At 41.5% G+C, this 18545-nt stretch overlaps 1 protein-coding gene across 2 annotated transcripts in view; it reads left to right on the top strand.

The window, feature by feature from the left end:
- TM7SF3 (transmembrane 7 superfamily member 3) overlaps positions 1-18545 on the top strand; it is a 30003-nt gene that overhangs the window by 7187 nt on the left and 4271 nt on the right. Inside the window, exons 2-10 of one of the 2 annotated variants that reach the window (XM_074357849.1) lie at positions 3386-3540; positions 5920-6070; positions 9041-9161; positions 9901-10072; positions 12595-12772; positions 13761-13847; positions 15417-15497; positions 15579-15701; positions 16098-16250. In XM_074357849.1, the coding sequence (XP_074213950.1) occupies positions 3386-3540; positions 5920-6070; positions 9041-9161; positions 9901-10072; positions 12595-12772; positions 13761-13847; positions 15417-15497; positions 15579-15701; positions 16098-16250 (1221 nt within the window). The remainder of the gene's footprint in view (positions 1-3385; positions 3541-5919; positions 6071-9040; positions 9162-9900; positions 10073-12594; positions 12773-13760; positions 13848-15416; positions 15498-15578; positions 15702-16097; positions 16251-18545) is intronic. The other variant, XM_074357850.1, reaches the window with a different exon arrangement.

Here is an 18545-nt window from a genome sequence, read left to right as displayed (position 1 = left end):
TTAAGATCAAAGCTGATCTGTTACACTGTCACAGCAAAAACCATCTCTGACAGGTTTATTGCCAGATATATTATACTATATATATATATATATACTTTCTAGAATACTCCTTCACAAAATAGAACTTTTTTATTTCTTATTTTTTGTTCATGCTGGAATGGTAACAGCCTATATGTTCATCAGTAGGGGACTGGTTGAATAATCATTATTACATAGACTGGAATATTATATAGCTTTTAAAATGGTAAAACTAGGATTATCTGTGTTGATGTGGAAGGATACCGAAGGTCTAGTAAATGGGCTAGCCCAAACATGTTTGTGTCTTTCTTTATGCATCTGCGTAGAAATACTCATGCTGATATCTGCCTAAATCCTGCTATACCAGACTGCGAATAGTGATTGTTCCCGTACAGTGTACTTGCTGCAGGAATTTGCTTTCTCTACATTTCTTGCCTTTTTCTTTTTAATATGGCTTATATATGATCTGGAAAAATATTACCATTTTAAGGGAAAAACAAAACAGGTGACAGAAATGTTGAGAGTGTCACCATTTTGTCTAGGGTGGGTGTGTCCCTGTTTGATAAACTTCAGATGAAGAGTTGAGGTGGAATCCGGGTTTTGAGTACCATCAAGGATGGAGGATTTTTTTCGAATTGTGCATTTTCTTTCTGATGAGAACACCTCGTGATCGCTATGGAAATTTGATAAACAATGAAATGTGCAAAGAAGAGAAAAATCATTTAACATACATTCCCAGGAATGCCTACTTTTGATACCCCTGCTTATTTTAAGTTACCAGTTGTTTAGTAATATGTTTCCATTTCTATGGCCCTGTCTTAAATCACTGAAAGTTTTGGTTCTCAAGGCATTTCTGAGTTGTGATTTATCTTCACCCTTGTGTGACAGAATAAGGCAAGGTTAATCTGTCACACTTGGTAAAACCAAGGCTTCACTAGTTGATGGCTTTAGTCTCTTCCAGGGCTTGTAAAGATTTCAGGTAGTAGTTTAATTTAAAGCCCATGTATTGATAAGGATTATTAAAACAGTTTCCAAGCTAGGCTTAAGGGCAAATTTAAGTGATAAGTAATCATAACCTTTATGAATTTTACTTACATCAGGTTTGGTCACAATACCCAGGCAGAGCAACTAGTCCGTAAGTACTGAAATGAATGTTTGTCAAATGAAATGTCAAATGTCAAAGGAAATGGGGGAGGGACTGAAAAAAAAAAAAAAACAGAAAAACTGAGAATGTAACTAGATAAGGCAGGCTGGTAAATGAGCTGAGTGCTTTGGACAGTTAAAGGATGGAAATCCAATTAATTCCTAGGAAAATAAACTGCTACTGCTCTTAGTTTGACAGACTAGAATTTGTGGATGGTTTTGAGACTTGGAAGATGGAGAAAAGATGGGACCAAAATTAAAGTGCAAAACATGGAAGGTTTTTAGTGCCATCTACTGAGACCCACTTAGTTTTATGTATAATTTGGTTTCCTAATAAAGTCATTGTGATGATGGGAAGACTAGGGAATGTTAAAATGTTTTCCTTATTTCCCTCTGAAAAAAACCCAGAAAACTCTCTACATTTTCCAGACTTCCATAGATTCTATTAGCCATTCTCTAATATTTTTACCTCTTTTTGGGCTGGAGTTTGGTCCCACATAAAAGTTTAAAAATGTCTCTCTATTTATATAAATAAGAAATACTTCATTCATCACTGCCACATCTATTAAAATAGTCTCTGGATTTTTAGAAGTTAAATTATAACCACAGATAACCGTTTTTTCTATCATCACTTAAAAAATTAAGTTAATCATGAAGGTACTATAATAACATCATGGAGTTTGGAGAACATTTGTTAACCTTTGTTCTAGCCCTAACACTATTTGTATGTTCTGTTTAGTTTTCTTGGTTAGCCTTTCTTGATAATCTTTTTTTTTTTTTTCAATCATCCAGGTGGAGTGCATGTGTTAACAACGAAAACAGTGTTGAAAAAATTTAGCCTTCTTGGGAAACAGTGCATAAGAATGATTTGGGAAGTTATTTAGTGTCTGGAGTGTTTTTTTAGCTCCCACTGACTCTAATTTTCTTCTAAGATAGAACATGATCTTTCCACTGTGGGACTCTGGTGACAGTAACCTTTACCTCATCAACTCCTTTGCATCTATTCTAGATTGAAGTCTTTCTTTTCTTGAACCCCCAAGACTGCTTATGCCTCTCTGCTCCATGTGCTGAGATACACTGACCATAGGGCGGGGCTTAGATGGGAACCCAGAACCACACAGAAGTCAGAGCAAACCTCTGTAGTGGATTCCTTGAGAATTAGGGCAGAAAAAGAAAGAAGGGGTGTGCAGCTGGGAGAAAGGCACAGAGGGAGGGAGTGAAACACAAGCAGACAGTGGGGGCGAGTAGACAGACAGGAAAGACCTAGCGAGGTGTCAGCTGTTGTTACAGCCTGTCTGTTGTGTGGACTCTGAACTCAATCCTTAAACAAACGAACAAACAACTCCTTCTTGCAGAAGGCCCTGTGGTTCGAGACTGTATACAAAATACCTGGTGTGGGCACTCAGCAGACATTTTTTGACCATGTTGAGGCACCTTCCTTTGCAAGCCTGGTAACGTAGTCCCATTTGACAGATGGAGAAATGGAGGTTTAAGGGAATTAAGTAACTCGCCTAAGATCACACAGCTAGTAAGTGGTGGGATCAAACTGAAGGCAGCTGGGTTTCTCCAGCTGGGCTGACTTCACAAATCACTAGATCGTCATGTTCTCTAATACCAGTGCATTCACGATTTTTTTTTTTTTGGTTGGTTTTTTTTTTAATATCTTTTTGTTGAAGTATAGTCAGTTTACAATGTTGTGTCAATTTCTGGTGTACAGCACAATACTTCAATCATATGAGAACATATATATATTCATTCTCATGTTCTTTTTAATCATGTTACTACAAGATATTGAATATAGTTCCCTGTGCTGTACAGTATGAACTTGTTGTTCATTCATGATTGTTAGTAGCTCATCAGCGTTACTAATCCTTAAATTCAGAGACCCTGTTCCGAATGGAGATGTTATTGCTACTACCAGCTGGGCTGGGCTCTGGGAGCCCAGGTCCTTGAGCATCCTCAGGACGTTAAGTATTGTTCGCATCTTTGGAAATAACCTTTCTTCCATTTCAGTTCTCAGCTCCACCCAGTCACCCTGGGTGGGCTGTGTCACCCCTTTGAAGCTCCATTGTCCTCCTCAGTGAAATGGGGTCAGTAATGATAATATTAATCTCAACGGATTTTTCTGAGGATTAAATTAGCCCTGCGTGTATATTTAAGTATGTAATTCCTACAAATCGCTTAGAGGTACAAATGTTACAATGAAACATTTCTCCCATTGTAGGTCTTCTTGAATTTTCTGTGGGGAAATTTAGATATTTCACGCTCAAAAGGCCCTCTCCAGAGGAAGCTATCTTGCGTCATATTTCCAGCAATGTGACTTTTCTCATTTTCCAGATACACTCACAGTATCAGAATACAACAATTTCTTTTTCTGAGGTAAGTACGGAGAATTACTTCTGTAAAAGCCATTTCCACATTTTGGGGGCTTGTCTTCAGTGTGAATGTTTTTTTTTTTTTTTACAAATCTGTTTCTGTTTAGTCTACATGACCTCTTAGACTAATAAATGAATTTCATTCTGCATAAGTTGTGCTTTTTATTTGTCCTAAGCCTACCTTCTGATACTCTGGAATTTGCTAAACAAAGCTGTCTTAGTCCAATGGGTATATATTTTATGGGCATTGGTTATAGTATCTTTCAAACTAAATATTTTGTATTTTTTTGTTCCTGCCTTTCTGCCTCTACCACAGAGATTTTGAAACTGTGTGTGCATGTGTGTGTGTAGTGTCTTCATAGACCAGAAATGAAAGAATTTGATCGAGAAAGAGAGGAAGGAATAAATTACGTTAATTGAAGAGATAACAGTGTCTATGACCCATAGTTGATTTTGCCAGAGTTCTTTGCAGCCAGAACAGAAATCAAAGCATGTTCAATTTTATAACTTTCTTACAAGGAAGAAACATGCCAGTTCTTCAGGGGAAGCCAAGTTTTTTCTGGCTCTAAATGCAAAGGAAAACTTTCTATTCAGGCCCTTACATAGGAAACATAGATGGCACATAGATGATTTCTTTCTTAACAACATCACAACAAAGACAACATTTGAAGGAAGAGAAAGAATGGAGAAAAAAGGCATTTGTATTTATGGCATGCCTACTGTGTGCTAGGCCAGTGGTGGCACACAGTAGGCATGCAATAAATATAAATGCCTTATGCTCCTGGGGCCATAGACTTAGAATCTGTTGAAATCTCTGGACTCTCCACCTGGCAAAATGCGTGGCTACACCTGTGTAATTTCATGGGCACCTCTGGAAACTCACTGGAGCTCCTATGAGGAACCCTTGCATTTAATTTTCAATATAGTTAATGTAATTCTCACAACAGCTCAACAAAGTAGTTCTAATGCCTATTTTTGCACTTGAGGACACGGAACTTGGATAAAGGGATGTTGGTATAACTAATGTGACAAAAGTGGCCTGTATGAACAGCATCTTGGGCTTCAGTTTTCATGCAGATAGGGTCTTAGTTATCCTCAACCCTAGTCACGTTCCTTCCTGGGCTGCCTTTAGTTCCCGCCGTATTTATACCACTGAGAAGATGGTAACCAGAGGCGCACGTGGCCCTGGAAGTGAGTGGTCTGTGTGAAGAGAGCTGTTTCGGTGGAGACATCTTGGTGAAGTGTGGCACTTTGGGGTTTCTGAGTCATCTTAGCAGTGGGTTCACTGAAACCGTGGACCCTGTAGTTCCTCAGTTAGTATTTGGGTCATTCTCTCTTATGCTTGTCAAACTGAAACCCATCTGGCAATTGTTTCTTCCCATTTCCTTCGCTCTAAGAAAGCACTCTGAATCTACTACCTCTTAACTTAGTGTGTTGTTACCCACTCAGCTTTCCAAGCAGGTGGAGGCAGGGGATGGGAGAGTGGAGGGGGCGTGAGGAAGGGTAAGAGCAGGGCACAAAGAAGGCGATGTGCATGTTGACTGTCCTGGTTGAGGTGATGGTGTTACAGGAGTCTACGTTGATCAAAACTTACTTGTATACTTTATATGAGGTTTATGTCAATCACAACTCAAATTTTTTAAAAAAGCTTTCCAAAAACTGAACTCCTTGGGGGCAGAGCTCAGCCTTTCGTCTTGGTATTGGTCAAGTTAGTTTGTATATCAGGACCACAGATGGAGGCTGGCCTGGTGGCCTGGCCCACATCCCAAATCCAAATCTAAGTCAGCCTGCATTTACAGGGAACCTCTGTCAAGAAAACCTAACCAATCACCATCCTCCAACTCAGTTCAGCAAGGTCGCCTCACCCTAGAAATCAGGACTTGCTCCCCTTCTAAGGAAATTTCCAGCCTCCTAGCCAATCATGCCCTTCTGATGTCTATAAAACTAGTTCATGCCCCAGATTCCTTGGGAATAGTGCTCCACAGCTCACAAGGCATCATCCTCCCCCAGCCCATGGGGAGTTTCCTCTTGAGCAAAGGCCATTAGACTCGTTACTAAATTGTTTTAGGTTTGTCATTCACACAATAGTCCTTCCCACAGTAGTCTTAGTACTTGACGTAGTAAATCCTAATGGAAGAGATTGAAAAACTTGGGAATTTTACTGTGTATCTGCCATTCCTGATCAAAGAGCATATATGTTAACTAGTTCTCTCCATGTGTACGTATGAGTGCATAGAGGTGTAGAGAATTCTTTCATTGCTTAAGGAAGGTCTGTTTTTACTCGTTTTTGTTTTGAGAAGATTTGGAACAGGGCATGCACACTAGGTCAGCTCTGGACTTTAAAATCTCCCAATTCATGATGACTCTTCTTTTCTCATGGCAGACTCTCCTTCCCAATGCCTCGGAAACAGGCACTGACAAAGGACTGGTTTTCATTCTTAGACCAGAGCAGAGTATGTGCACTTGGCACTTGGCGACTTTAGATGCTAAGCCTGTCCAGAATGTGGCCATCCCACTCTCCTACTCAGAAAGAGGTAACTAGTCTTCTTCTTTTTTTTATTTCTTGATTGAAGTATAGTCAATTACAATGTGTCAATTTCTGGTGTACAGCATAATGTCCCAATCATGAATATACATACATATATTCATTTTGATATTCTTTTTCATTAAACGTTATTACAAGATACTGAATATACAGTTCCCTGTGCTATACAGAAGCAATTTGTTTTTTTATCTATTTTTATATATAGTGGTTAACATTAACTTGTCTATCTTTGACTCCCTGTTACTCTCCAGAAGGCAGGACTTGTTCATGAAAATTTAGGGGAAACTATAATCCTATTAAACATAATTATTACGAGTATAATATGTTGAATCAGAAACATTTTAAGAGCAAGGGAGACAGACAGTGTGATGCTTGAAAGTCCTTGTAGGGACACATTCATTTGGAAAACATTTAGGTGGCCCTTGGGGAACCTGTAATAGAAAGAGAAGACACAGAAAGACAGGACATGATCCTTAACACATTAGGTGGTTATTCTAGGCAGAGGGGGGCATAGAAGAAGATTGGGATATTTGGAGAATGGTGAATAGTGGATATGGCTGGAGCCAGAGTGTGAGGGGCCTTGTATTCAATGTGAGGTTTGCTCTCTATTCTGAGGGCGCTTCTGAGGAAGCGTAGAGTGTTTCTAAATGAAGGAGTGATGTGATCGATGCATTTCATCTCTTGGAAGGTTAACTCTAGAAGCCGTGGGGGGAGTGGATCAGAGAGGACATAGCAGAGTCAAGACAGCCCAGCATTCAGGACTCAAAGTGAGAAATGAGGATCTGAACAGAGGCCAAGAGTGGGGGATAGGGAAGCGGATGGATTTGAGGTGTTTGGAAAGTAGACTTGAAAGGACATAATGACCAGTGGTTATGGATTGTGAAAGTGGGGAGCGTAGACGTCCCATTTGTGCAGCTGGGAGATAGTGATGCAGAATAGCTGTGGAGATAGGGTTGTGGTGGTGCTGGATGTTTCAGGGGGTTGGAGTGGGGTAGATAGTGACATAAGTTTGGGACACAATGCACCTGAGCTGCTTGTAGGATATCTGAATGGGCATGCGTAGTAGCCAGTTTAAGGGCCTGGAGTGGAGGAGTGGGGTTCGATAGCCAACTGAATAGCTATTAGTAAAAGCCACGGAAGTGAGTGAGATTGTCCAGGCATAAACGTAGAGATTTAGGGGGGAAATAATAGCAGATAACTGGATCGTGCCTACCACATGCCAGGCACTGCTTCTGGGGGATGCTAACTGCTGAAGAATAATCGTAAGACTGAGAAGTAGACAGGGAGATAAGAGAAGAGCCTGGCCGTCCTGCGTGAAGTAGGAGTGGTAAACAGTACATTGCAGAGAGGTCAGGAGAGGTGACTGAAAGTGTCCGTGTGCTGGCACGATCCAGAGTCAGCAGTGGCCTTGAGTGAGCATCATTTTTGTGGCACAGCGAGGATGCAAACTACATAATCCCAATTGAGGGGTGAAGGTGAGATGAGGAAATTTACATACTCTTAAAGTTTGGTGGTAAAGGGAAGGGGAGGGAGCAATTGCTAGTAAAGGAGGTAGAATCCAAAAAGTGGTTGGAGTTGAAGAAAGATAATGTCATCTGTAGCAGAAGGGTAATTACCTGAGTTACAAAAAGCCGCTATACTTCAAACTTCCACTGAGGTCCGTGTACAAAGGAAATCTATGAACAGTGGCGCGTCAGTTACAACACATATCCTTCTCCCAGGTGTGGTAAATATTGGTAAATGCAGGCAAAGGAGACTGTGAGAGAGGAGCCCAGAATCCTGAGAAAGATTCCCCGTGATACTGAAACCTGTGCACTCTGGGTGTCTCTATTCCCGATCTGCAGGATTCCAACAGTTTATGGAATCTAAGACCCCACCGTGGGAGTGATTGGATGAGTGTATGAAGTTGAGCTCTTAAAAAGTCTTTAAATTGGTTTACCTTGTTTTGTCTTCTGTCAGCCTCTCCACTTGAGTCCACCAGGCTTGGAGTTGAACGAATGTCAAGTGATTTAAGCTTTGTCATGCTTGAAAGTCATGAATAGCATTCCTAATAAGAAAAGAAGAGCTGTTTTGAGCACACTGTTAGCGTAAATTAAATATCCCAAATGTATTTTGTGTTTGGTTAAACATACACGTACTATTCCAATACATGGTCTTGGGGTCCTTGAGGTCTTTTATTTTTACTCTTTTATATGCACACAGAGACTCTTCCAGTGCTGAGGATAACACCATCTTTCTCCCTGTTGAAAGGGTCAGATGGAGAGTGGACACTTTTCTTCTATTAAAAATTTTCGCCCTCTAGGAAATGCACACATGCAGCATTTGGCATGCAGTTTCAGAGTGTGCACGGAGCCCCTGAAACCGATTCTTGGACCCCCAGCTTAAGAATCTCTGTCTGTGCTGACTTTTTTGACTCTAGAGCAGAGGTTGGCAAACTGCAGACCACAAGCCAAATCCAGCTCGCTGCCTGTTCTGCATGTCAAGTCTTACTAGAACACAGTCCATTCGTTTACTATCATCTGTGGCTGCTTTCCTGCCACAGGGGCAGGGTTGAGTAGCTGCCACAGACACCATCAAGTCCAAAAAGCCTAAAATATTTACCATCTGGCCCTTTACAGAAAAGATCTGCTAACCCCTGTTCTATGGCTTGTAACCTCAGTTAACGTTCCCCTTGGTCCATGAGGTAGCACAAAACTTGAAGCTCTCTACTTAACTTCTGTATTGTGAGTTCTTGTGAGAGTGGGGTTCTGTTTATCTGCGTATGATTTGCATACAAAGAATTCTGTGTTAAGAGGGAGGGTGTAGCTCAAGTGGTAGAGCGCATGCTTAGCATGCATAAGGTCCTGGGTTCAATCCCCAGCACCTCCTCTAAATAAATAAATAAACCTAACTACCACTCCCCCCTACACCCCCCCAAAAAAGAATTCTGTGTTAAGTGACTTTCTTATTTTCCATCCAGATCCTATCCCCGGAGGCTGTAATTTGGAGTTTGATTTAGATATCGATCCCAACATTTACTTGGAATATAATTTCTTTGAAACAACTATCAAATTCGCCCCAGCAAACCTAGGCTATGCGAGGTACGTCTGTCTCCCATCTCCTGAAACTGCTTTTAGCTGTTGTGTAGGTTTCAAAATCAATAGCTCTCTTTAGGAAAATTGAATTGTCTCATGTTTTTGTTTGGAATGGAAGTAATTTAAGCTTTCTTGCTAGTACTGGAGCTCTCCTTTACAATGAATGTTGTTTCCCCCCATTCTTACGAAGAGCCAGATGTTGAGTCTTTATTAGGAGCTTAGAAGTACATCTCAGTTTTTTTCGCAAAGAGTTTTACATATGGAAAGCATTCTGGAGGCATTAAACACTCCTACATGTTTGTGAGGATTTTAATATTTTAATTAAAAGTCTGCCCTGGTTTCTACTTTAACGGTGATGATCGTGATGATCGCCGACATTTGAGCAGCACTTGAATGCCCCCGGGCATCTTCCAGTGCCGGGTGCTGTCTGTTCTTTGTCATTTAATCCTAAGGATGTTACGAAGAAGAGGCTGTTGTTCTTATTTTCCAGAAAGGATCCCCAAGGGTTGTTGAGGTTAAGGGACTTGCCCACGGGCACACAGCTAACAAATGGCAAAGCTGGCCATCCGCTCGGCCTGCCCAACAGGCACATCTGGTTATTTAACCTTACCACCTCTCTTTTCTTCCCGATGCCACACTCAGAATTGTCGCAGAAGTGTGACGTTCGAGCTTTTGGTTCCTTCCCATAGATGAGACTTGCCCCGCACGAGAGTGATGCTCAGTTAGTTTTGTTGGTTGACTTTAGAGGCGCGGACCCTCCGCCGTGTGATATCCAGACAGGCCGGGGCTCCAGGTGGAGGCTGCAGTACGATGTCTACCAGTATTTTCTGCCCGAGAACGACCTCACCGAGGAGGCGCTGCTCAGGCACCTGCGGAGGATGGCCGAGGTGCCGCAGGTGAAGGCCAGTGCTGTCAAGGTAAATCTGATTCCCCTCCTTTGCGTGGCCAGATCCTGACACTTTTATAAGAGTTGAGCAGGGGAGAAGCTACCGGGAGCTTTTGTGTGTGTGCTGTTTTCTGGGCCTTTCTGGGATTCTCACCTCATTGTCTTTTATTTTGTTATCATTTTGGGCGTCATTGCTAGTGATAGCTCAAAATCGTGCTGACTTTTTGAGGAGATGCATGTAAATTACATTATGTTTTACCTTTTTTTTTTTTTTTTTTCCGTGGAGGTCCTGGGGATTGAACCCAGGACTTTGTGATTCTAAGCATGTGCTCTACCTCTGAGCTGTACCCTCCGCCTTGTTATGTTTTAGTTACAGCCACATGTATGACCTGGTAATCTTGAGCTATGGATGGAAGTGGGTGGTGGTTTTCTACGTACTCCCGTAACTGTTAGATAAAAACTTCTGGCAAGTATAAAGGTTATATAGTGTTTCGAGAAAAAAATAACCTGAAACTATTTATGGATATAAACATTATCATTAATGTTTAAACCCAAAGTCTCCAACTTGGAGCAAAAATTTTCTCCGAACTTTTTAAGCCCTGAAAACTCTTCCTCCTCCGAGCGTGGGGTACAAGCCGGCAGCATTGGCTTCACCTGGGAGTCTCTTAGAGTTGCAGACTCAAGACTCCACCCCAGACCTGCTAAAGCAGAATCTGCATCTAATGAGATATTCCCCAGGGGATTCCTATGCACTTAAAAATTTGAGACTAATGCTCTAGGTCCGTATTTGGAGTGCAAGGTTTTATCTTTATGTCTTAAAAGATGCCTGATACGCCAGTCTAATACCCGGGTCATCCTTTAGTCTAATGGTCTATGTGTAGAGTTTCTCTGGACTGCTCTGATCTTCCCAGGAGGTTGTCGATGACCAGGTTACATAGAAAGAAGTGACTAAAACAAGGTGTGTGTGCTTAGCCCAGGGGCCCAGTCTCTCTCAGAGCAAGGTCTCATTTCGTTACTCTGTCACCTGGGTCGTCATTGCCTCGTGCTGAGAGCGAGCCCTGTACCAGAAAACTATCTAGTCTATCAGATGACTTCCTTCATCTCTCAGAATACACTGGGCGGGTGGGAGAAGGGTGGTGGGAAGGATTGTTCTAGATTACAGAGACTGGAGATAAACACCATTCATGAAACTTGATTGGATTTTGGTTAAAGGGGAGAAAACAGCTATAAAAGACATTTAGGAAAATTTGAATATGGACTCTGTATTAGATAATAAGAAATTATTAATTTTCTTAGGTGAGCTAAGGCATCGTGGGCATATAGGAGAGTATGTTTGTGCTCAGCACTTTGCTCCTCAAGGTGTGGCAGATCCGTGCACAGCAGTGCATCACCCAGGAGAGTCTCAGAAAAGCAGAATCTCAGGGCCCCTCTGACCCACAGAACCTGAGTCTGTGTTTAACAAGCTCCCCAGTGACTCATAGGCCATTAAGTTTGAGAAACACGGTGTTAGGACATGCATGCTGAAGGAGTTACAAGTGAAATGTCACAATACCCATAACTTACTTTAAAATGGTTCAGCAAAATTAAAAGAGAGAAAGAGAGGGGTGGGGGAGTAGGAGGGAGGCACAGAAAAGCAAATACAGTGAAATAGTCACAATTGTTGCGTCTAAGTGGTGGGATGTAACTCATTCATCATGTTATTCTTTCAGTATTTCTCTCAAGTTGGATGTCTCGTAATTAAAACTTGGGAGAGTAGGAGGTAGTGTTAACATTTTTGTTGGGCTTGACCAATTCTTGGCCCAGAAAACAAGTTTTTGAAGGTTGAGCACTATTTTTATATGGTAGAAGTTTTCTCAGAGGCTCCTAATTATTTACTTCTGATACTCTGTGTATTAGGGCTATGATGTCTGTGGGGGCGGGGCTTTTATTTCTGTTACATGTATTGCCTATCTAAAAAACAGCCTTTCAAAGGGAATATTTGAAGCCAAAGATGACAGCATAACATAGCTATATGTAATTTTTCTCATTTCAGAACCTGGTAGGCAAAGACAAATGGGAGTTCTCTCTGAGATGTTAGCCCACGTGGCTTACGTGGGTTCGTAGCTCGCAGCGATCGCTAATGTTTTGTTGGCCACTTAACTGTGCCAAGCACCACGCTAAGTATTCAGGGGAGGCTAGTTAACAAGATCAAGCAGATGCCTGCCCTTAACGTCATTTACAATCTAGCAGATGAGAAAAACTTTTTTACTTTGTCCTGATGAACATTTACCCATTATTTATATGACATTTTACTTAAATTATGGACATCTAATGCTATACGAAAGCTTTAAATGCATTTTGTGTAAGAGGTGGTTCATATCAGCACATGCAGACCGTGTAGGACAGTCTTTTGACAAAGCCAGATGGGTCGGTGTGTATCTTAAACAAGAATTATACTTTAATATTCGAATTTAATATTACGTGTAGGTGCGGTTATAATAGAAAAGCTTGTGGAATTTGTTTTTGGTTTTTTTTGAAATCCAAACACTAATCACGCTTTATTTTTGGCTTTAGGTGGTTACCCTAACAGCAAATGATAAGACAAGTGTTTCTTTCTCCTCCCTCCGGGGACAAGGTGTCATTTACAATGTCATCGTTCGGGATCCGTTTCTAAATACATCTGCTGCCTACGTTCCTGCTCACACGTACACTTGCAGTTTTGTGACAACAGAGGGTAATTGTTCTTCCCTGGGTGAGTATATGGATTTAAACTGTGACAATTCTTCTTTAGCTTTGCAGGTGTTATCAACTGGTACGGAGCTTAAGAATTTTTTAAAGTACGTTTGTCTCATTCATTCATTCGACACACATCTCCTGAGCCCTTCCTTTATTGCCCTCTCTGTTCTAGGCACTGGGTTACAGCAGCGGACAAAAGAAACAACATATCTGCCCTCCTGGAACCTGTATTTTAGTGGGGGGGGGGTGGTAACGAGACAGACAAGGTACTTCTGTAAAATATACAGTATCTGAGATAAGCGATGAGGGCTAAGAAGCAAAAATGAAATAGGAAAGGGAGAGAACGAGTGAGGGCAAGAGAACTGGAGAAGGCATGGCTGGGGAAGGCCTGCTGCACAGGTAGCATTTGAGTGAAGACCCAAGAGAGGCAGGGAGCCATGCACATGGCTGGGGGAGGGTGGGGGTAGGCAGAGGGGGCAGCCAGCAGAGGCCCCCACCTGGGAGCCTGCCTTGATTGCTTTTCAGTTTTTTTGTTCGTTTATTTCAGTCAGGTTTCTGATGAGGTCTGACCGTTATGTTTAGTTGACGTGTCTCTTAAATCTCTTTGAAGCCTTAGTTCTCGCCCCTCCCTCCCTCCTTTGTCTCCTGTAGTCTATTTGTGAAGAAGCAGAACTGATTGTTGCAGGCACACTCTCTCTCCTCCTCCTTTCCCTCTTTCCCCCACCTCCTTCCCCCAGGTATATGTCGGAGTTAGTGCTGCAGATGCCCGTCAGGAAGCAATACCGTCTGGTTTCTCTTTTTAGTATACCAGCAGCCACTGGTATTCATTGCCCAGCTAGAATAATTCCTCAGGGGTGGAAAGAGTGTTTGTAATATAAATTGTTTATGTATGGAATAAATTACTGTCAGTTCACTTTGCTTTTTTCTTGAAACTTTGCTCTATATTGATTAACTGCAATGTATCAAGTTGGATGTATCATTCACTAAATGTTCACTATTTTTAGGAAGAGTGTCTTCCAAAGTGTTCTTCACTCTTTTTGCCCTGCTTGGTCTCTTCATTTGTTTCTTTGGACACAGATTCTGGAAAACAGGTATCTTGTCTGATGTAGCTGTTTACGTGCCTCGTGGTCTTTTTTCTAAAACGCTCTTGGGGAATTTCTGACTTGTAAGGAGCATGAGCCGCTGGTTATCTCCACTGTCTTTATGGATTTGTGGCTGGGGTCTTTAGTAAAGATTCTGCTGGGTTATTCTGCATTTTTATTTTTTCTTTTCTCAGCAATGGAGTGCAACCTCCTCTTATTAGGAGGAGAATAAAATTTGATTTGCGCATCGAACTTCTTCAGTTGCTAGATTGGCTAGTTGACCAAAGATAACGGAGGTTAGAAATCAGGACGTCTGTGTCCAAATATATGTGGGTTTTGCTGATGTTGATCGGCAGGGTTTCATATAACTTAGGCTGCAAGGCTGCAGTGGACAGTGAGTTTGAAATGTCTGCTCAGTCCTGGGAGGTTCAGACAGCACATGGGAACTCCGCAATCTGCTCAGTGAAACCCAGTGTGGGGAGTAGAATATATATTATGCTATTAAATTGATTTGAATTCTTTGGGCTGCCTTTTATGTCACTAACGTTTGCAATTACTAAAAAAAAAAAAAAAAAAAAACCTTATCCTTATTTAATTCATTAACAAGGGGTGATCAGAGAATCAATGGGAGAGTGAACCTAATCCTGGTCTTATAAAAACTCTTCAAACTTGCTTTAATAAACTGAAATAGCAACTCCTCTCTCTATTACTATACTTTTTTTCTTGATTGAGAAAATCATGAAGAATATTTAATTCCTCAAAGTGTAGAATGATTCTATAGTACAGAATTTAATTACTGAGCTGTGTGCATGATCCCAAAGGTATTACTAAGGTATTTTAGTGGATGAGGACAATGATTGATGTTTATCCTCAACAGGAAAGGATGAATTAAAGAAGACAAAAAGTCACATTTTGCTTTGGAATATTTTGTTACATATATATATATTTTTTTTTTAATCTTTCAAATTATATTGTTGCTCATGTAATGAATTGAAATTTAGTATTTGATTCTGATCAGAAACAATGACAAAAGGAAGGTACTGTGTAACACAGGGAAATACATACAGGATCTTGTGGTGGCTCACAGCGAAAGTGAATGTGACAATGAATGTATGTTCACGTATAACTGAAAAATTGTGCTCTACACTAGAATTTGACACAACATTGTAAAATGACTATAACTCAATAAAAAAAAGTTAAGAAAAAAAAGAAACAATGACAAAAGTAGTATTTTTGTTTTAAGTAGGAAGTATAAATATATTAAAATGAGCCACAAAATTAAGTTACCTTATCAATTAAAATTGACCTATAAATAAGAAAATGTATCCTACAGTTAATACTTTAATATTATACTCATTTAATAATAACATATCCTCCCAATGGCTTTGACATTTTTCCTGCCTTTTAGATAATTATTTCTCTTCTCTGAATGCCCTCATGTGTACCTTCTGGGAATTTAAACATGTATTTGTAGGTTAGACATTTAAACTGCGTTGTAAAAGGACTACTTAACCATAGCTCATGGCTTTTTGTTTTGTTTTCTTTTGTTTTTTCCCTTCCCTGGTGGTTTCCTGCTAGAACTATTCTTCATGGGCTTTATCTTCGTGGGATTCTTCTTTTACATACTGATTACAAGACTGACCCCTCTGACGTACGATGGTAAGTGAAAAACATCTCGCTTGACTGAGGGTTCAGAAAGAAGGTGCCGTGTTGACACCCACCTCTCCTACGTTGGCCCAGAGCTGAGAGTGACGTCCTCCTGTGTGTGTGAAGTAAGGGGCCGCCCGTGCTCGACACATCTTCCCTCAGCTTCTTATTCACGCCTTCCCTTCCGGGTTCTCCATCCGCGTGGTGAATTCTCAGGTACTTAGGGAAACGAAGGGCCATACTGATTATCCACTTGTGTTCCAGCTGTGTGGCGTATTGAAGAGATGACATTTCCAGCTTCAGAACATTAAGATTTTCTTTACCTTAAAACAACACGACGACTCCTTCCTTGTCTCATTGAACAGAGTGCTTGTCGCCCCTTCTTCCTCAGTCCCAGTTGTATGTTGGGCCAAACCCCGCCTGTCGCTGGACCTGGGGGGTGTAGCTTCCCAGCGGGTTTCCAGCCTCAGACGAGAGGCTCCCTCCCTGGAGAGGGCTTTCCCACGCTGGTTTCGCGGCACCCGAGCGACAGAAAGGCTAAGGCTGGCTCTGGGGACAGCACCGTGTGTCTAGGCGGCCTTTGATCCCCGGTTTTCCTCTCCCCTCGTGCAGTCCTGCTGGCGCTGACCGCCGTCGCTGGAAGCGTTGGTGGGGTCTTCTTGGCCGCCGTGTGGTGGCGATTCGGGGTCCTCGCGCCCTGCCTGCTGTGTGTCGGACTCGTGCTGGGCTTCCTCGTCTCGTCAGTGACCTTCTTCACTCCGCTGGGTAGGAGATGCCCAACTAATGTTTTGTGTGTGTTCAGTTTACTGTTTTAAAGACTGTTTCGACCCTCCACGCATACTGCTGCATCCGGGATTCAGGGCTTCTCCTGGAGAATTCTGGACATTGGGGATGAAAATGTGGCACTTTTGGGAGAGTCAGTACTCATAAGAGTCCCTCTGTCTTCAAAGATGAATTATACAACCTCTTTGGAGGTGGCTTTGTACCTGTTTGTTGTGATAACGTGTGTGTGAGTTAGAATTAATGAAAGCAGAGGGGATTGTTAATATATGGCACAATGGTGGGTTTTGTTTGTTATTTTTTTAAAACCCTGGAACTCTTTCTTCAAGTGACTCTTCAGCAGGAGCCCAGTACATCCCACGGATACATTCGGTGCTGCTCTGATGGCAGCTGAGTTGGGGAACCTGATGCTTGGTTCCCGGTGTACTCTTACACCCCTGGCCTCTGCTCCCACCCCTGGCTAGACCCCGAGTGTTCCTAAGGCACCGACTTGCAGTCCTCCTAGGACTGTAGCTCAGGGATGGTTCTGCGGATTTTTTTAGTTAACTTGTAAGTTGACTTTCTCTTGTAGGGGAGAAAAATTTTCCTTCTGCCCTTCCAGGTTCTTTGGCTGCTCTAATAGTTAAATTGACATAAGACAGCGTATAGGAGGAAAACAAATTGAATTTCGTATGTCCTGGAGTCCCATTTAAAAATATAAACCCAGAGGCAGTTCAGCAGTTGAGGCTTATCTGCCGTCCTGAGCTAAGACATGAAGGGAGTCTGGGGCTTCAAAGGGGAGGAGGGCAATTCAGAGGAGCTTAAGAAGAGCAGGTGTTTGGTGGTCAGATGTTTGCCCCGCGATGCAGCTGAGTCTTGCAGATAAAACGCTATCTCTGGTAGTTGCTTGCTTTCTGGGCCAATCCCCATGATCTAAATTCTTTTAGGCAGTAGAAGGGGAGAAACGTTTTTCCTGAATCCCAGGGTCTTGATTGTCTTTAGCACAAAATAATCCACATGCCCAAGGGGCACATTTTAGGGTGGCCTATTCTGTCCTCCGTCACTTTGCAGTTGTACAGTACCTTACACTTCCTGGTTGTTGTCAAAACTGCAAAAACAAAGAGGAGTATCTATAGTCAAAGGTTCTCTATTAAGCTATTTCTTGTGATAATGTTTAGTTCTTATATTTCAATATCAGATTAAAGGTTATGGGAATGTTAGATATAAGAATAGGTGTCTCCTCAGATGAATGGAGAAAGAAGATGTGTGTACACACACACATACAGAGACACACACACAACATGGAATACTACTCAGGCATAAAAAAGAATGAAATAATGCCATATGCAACAACATGGGTGGACCTAGAGATGATCAAACTAAGTGAAGTAAGTCAGAGAAAGACAAAGATCATAAGATATCACTTATTTGTGAAATCTAAAAAAATGATACAAATGAACTTATTCACAAAACAGAAACAGACTCACAGGCATAGAAAATGAACTTAAATTGTTACCAAAAGGGAGAGTTGGGGGAGGGATAAATTAGGACTTTGGGATTAAGAGATGCACACTACTATATATAAAATAGATAACCAACAAGGACCTGCTGTGTAGCACAGGGAACTGTATTCAATGTCTTGTAATAACCTATAATGGAAAAGAACTGGAGAAAGAAAAAATATATATAAAACCAAATATATATGTATATATATATATAAACTTATATATACATATATAAAACCAAATCACTTTGCTGTATACCTGAAACTAACACAACATTATAAATCAACCATACTTCAATAAAAATTTTTTAAAAGAAGAATAGCTGTCTCTTGAGGCTGTCCACTCTTGAGAATGCAGGATACAGAGAGCAGTTGGCTCTCTAAAGATCTTTTTAAGACCAGAGAGAATTGCTGACCTGTGAGTTTACTGACCATTCCAAGGCCCTTTGTTCTGGTTTTAGCAAACCTATAGCCAAGTCCATTCCCACAGTCCCCCTTACAGGCAGCTTTTTAATCTACCTGCAAAGTAGCATTGTTTAGATTTGGCCAGATGACAGATCCACAGGGATGTTCGTTGACAATGCAGGTTCAGGACGTTAGAAGCGCTAAATCAAATACCGCTTAGTGAGCTTCCTCCCTTTTCGTTAATGCTTGGAGGATGGAGGGGTGATTGGTTAGAGTTTTTTATAGCTAATATGTCAAACTGTCTTATTTTTAGTAGCTAATGCATATGAACTATCTCATTGCTCAAGGATATTTAGGGTAAGTGTCTCCTTCATGAGAGTGGGTGCAAACTC

Source organism: Camelus bactrianus, chromosome 34, assembly GCF_048773025.1.
Source record: "Camelus bactrianus isolate YW-2024 breed Bactrian camel chromosome 34, ASM4877302v1, whole genome shotgun sequence".
NCBI lineage: Eukaryota > Metazoa > Chordata > Mammalia > Artiodactyla > Camelidae > Camelus > Camelus bactrianus.
Note: the sequence above shows the minus strand (reverse complement) of the source record. Positions and strands in the feature narration are given on the sequence as shown.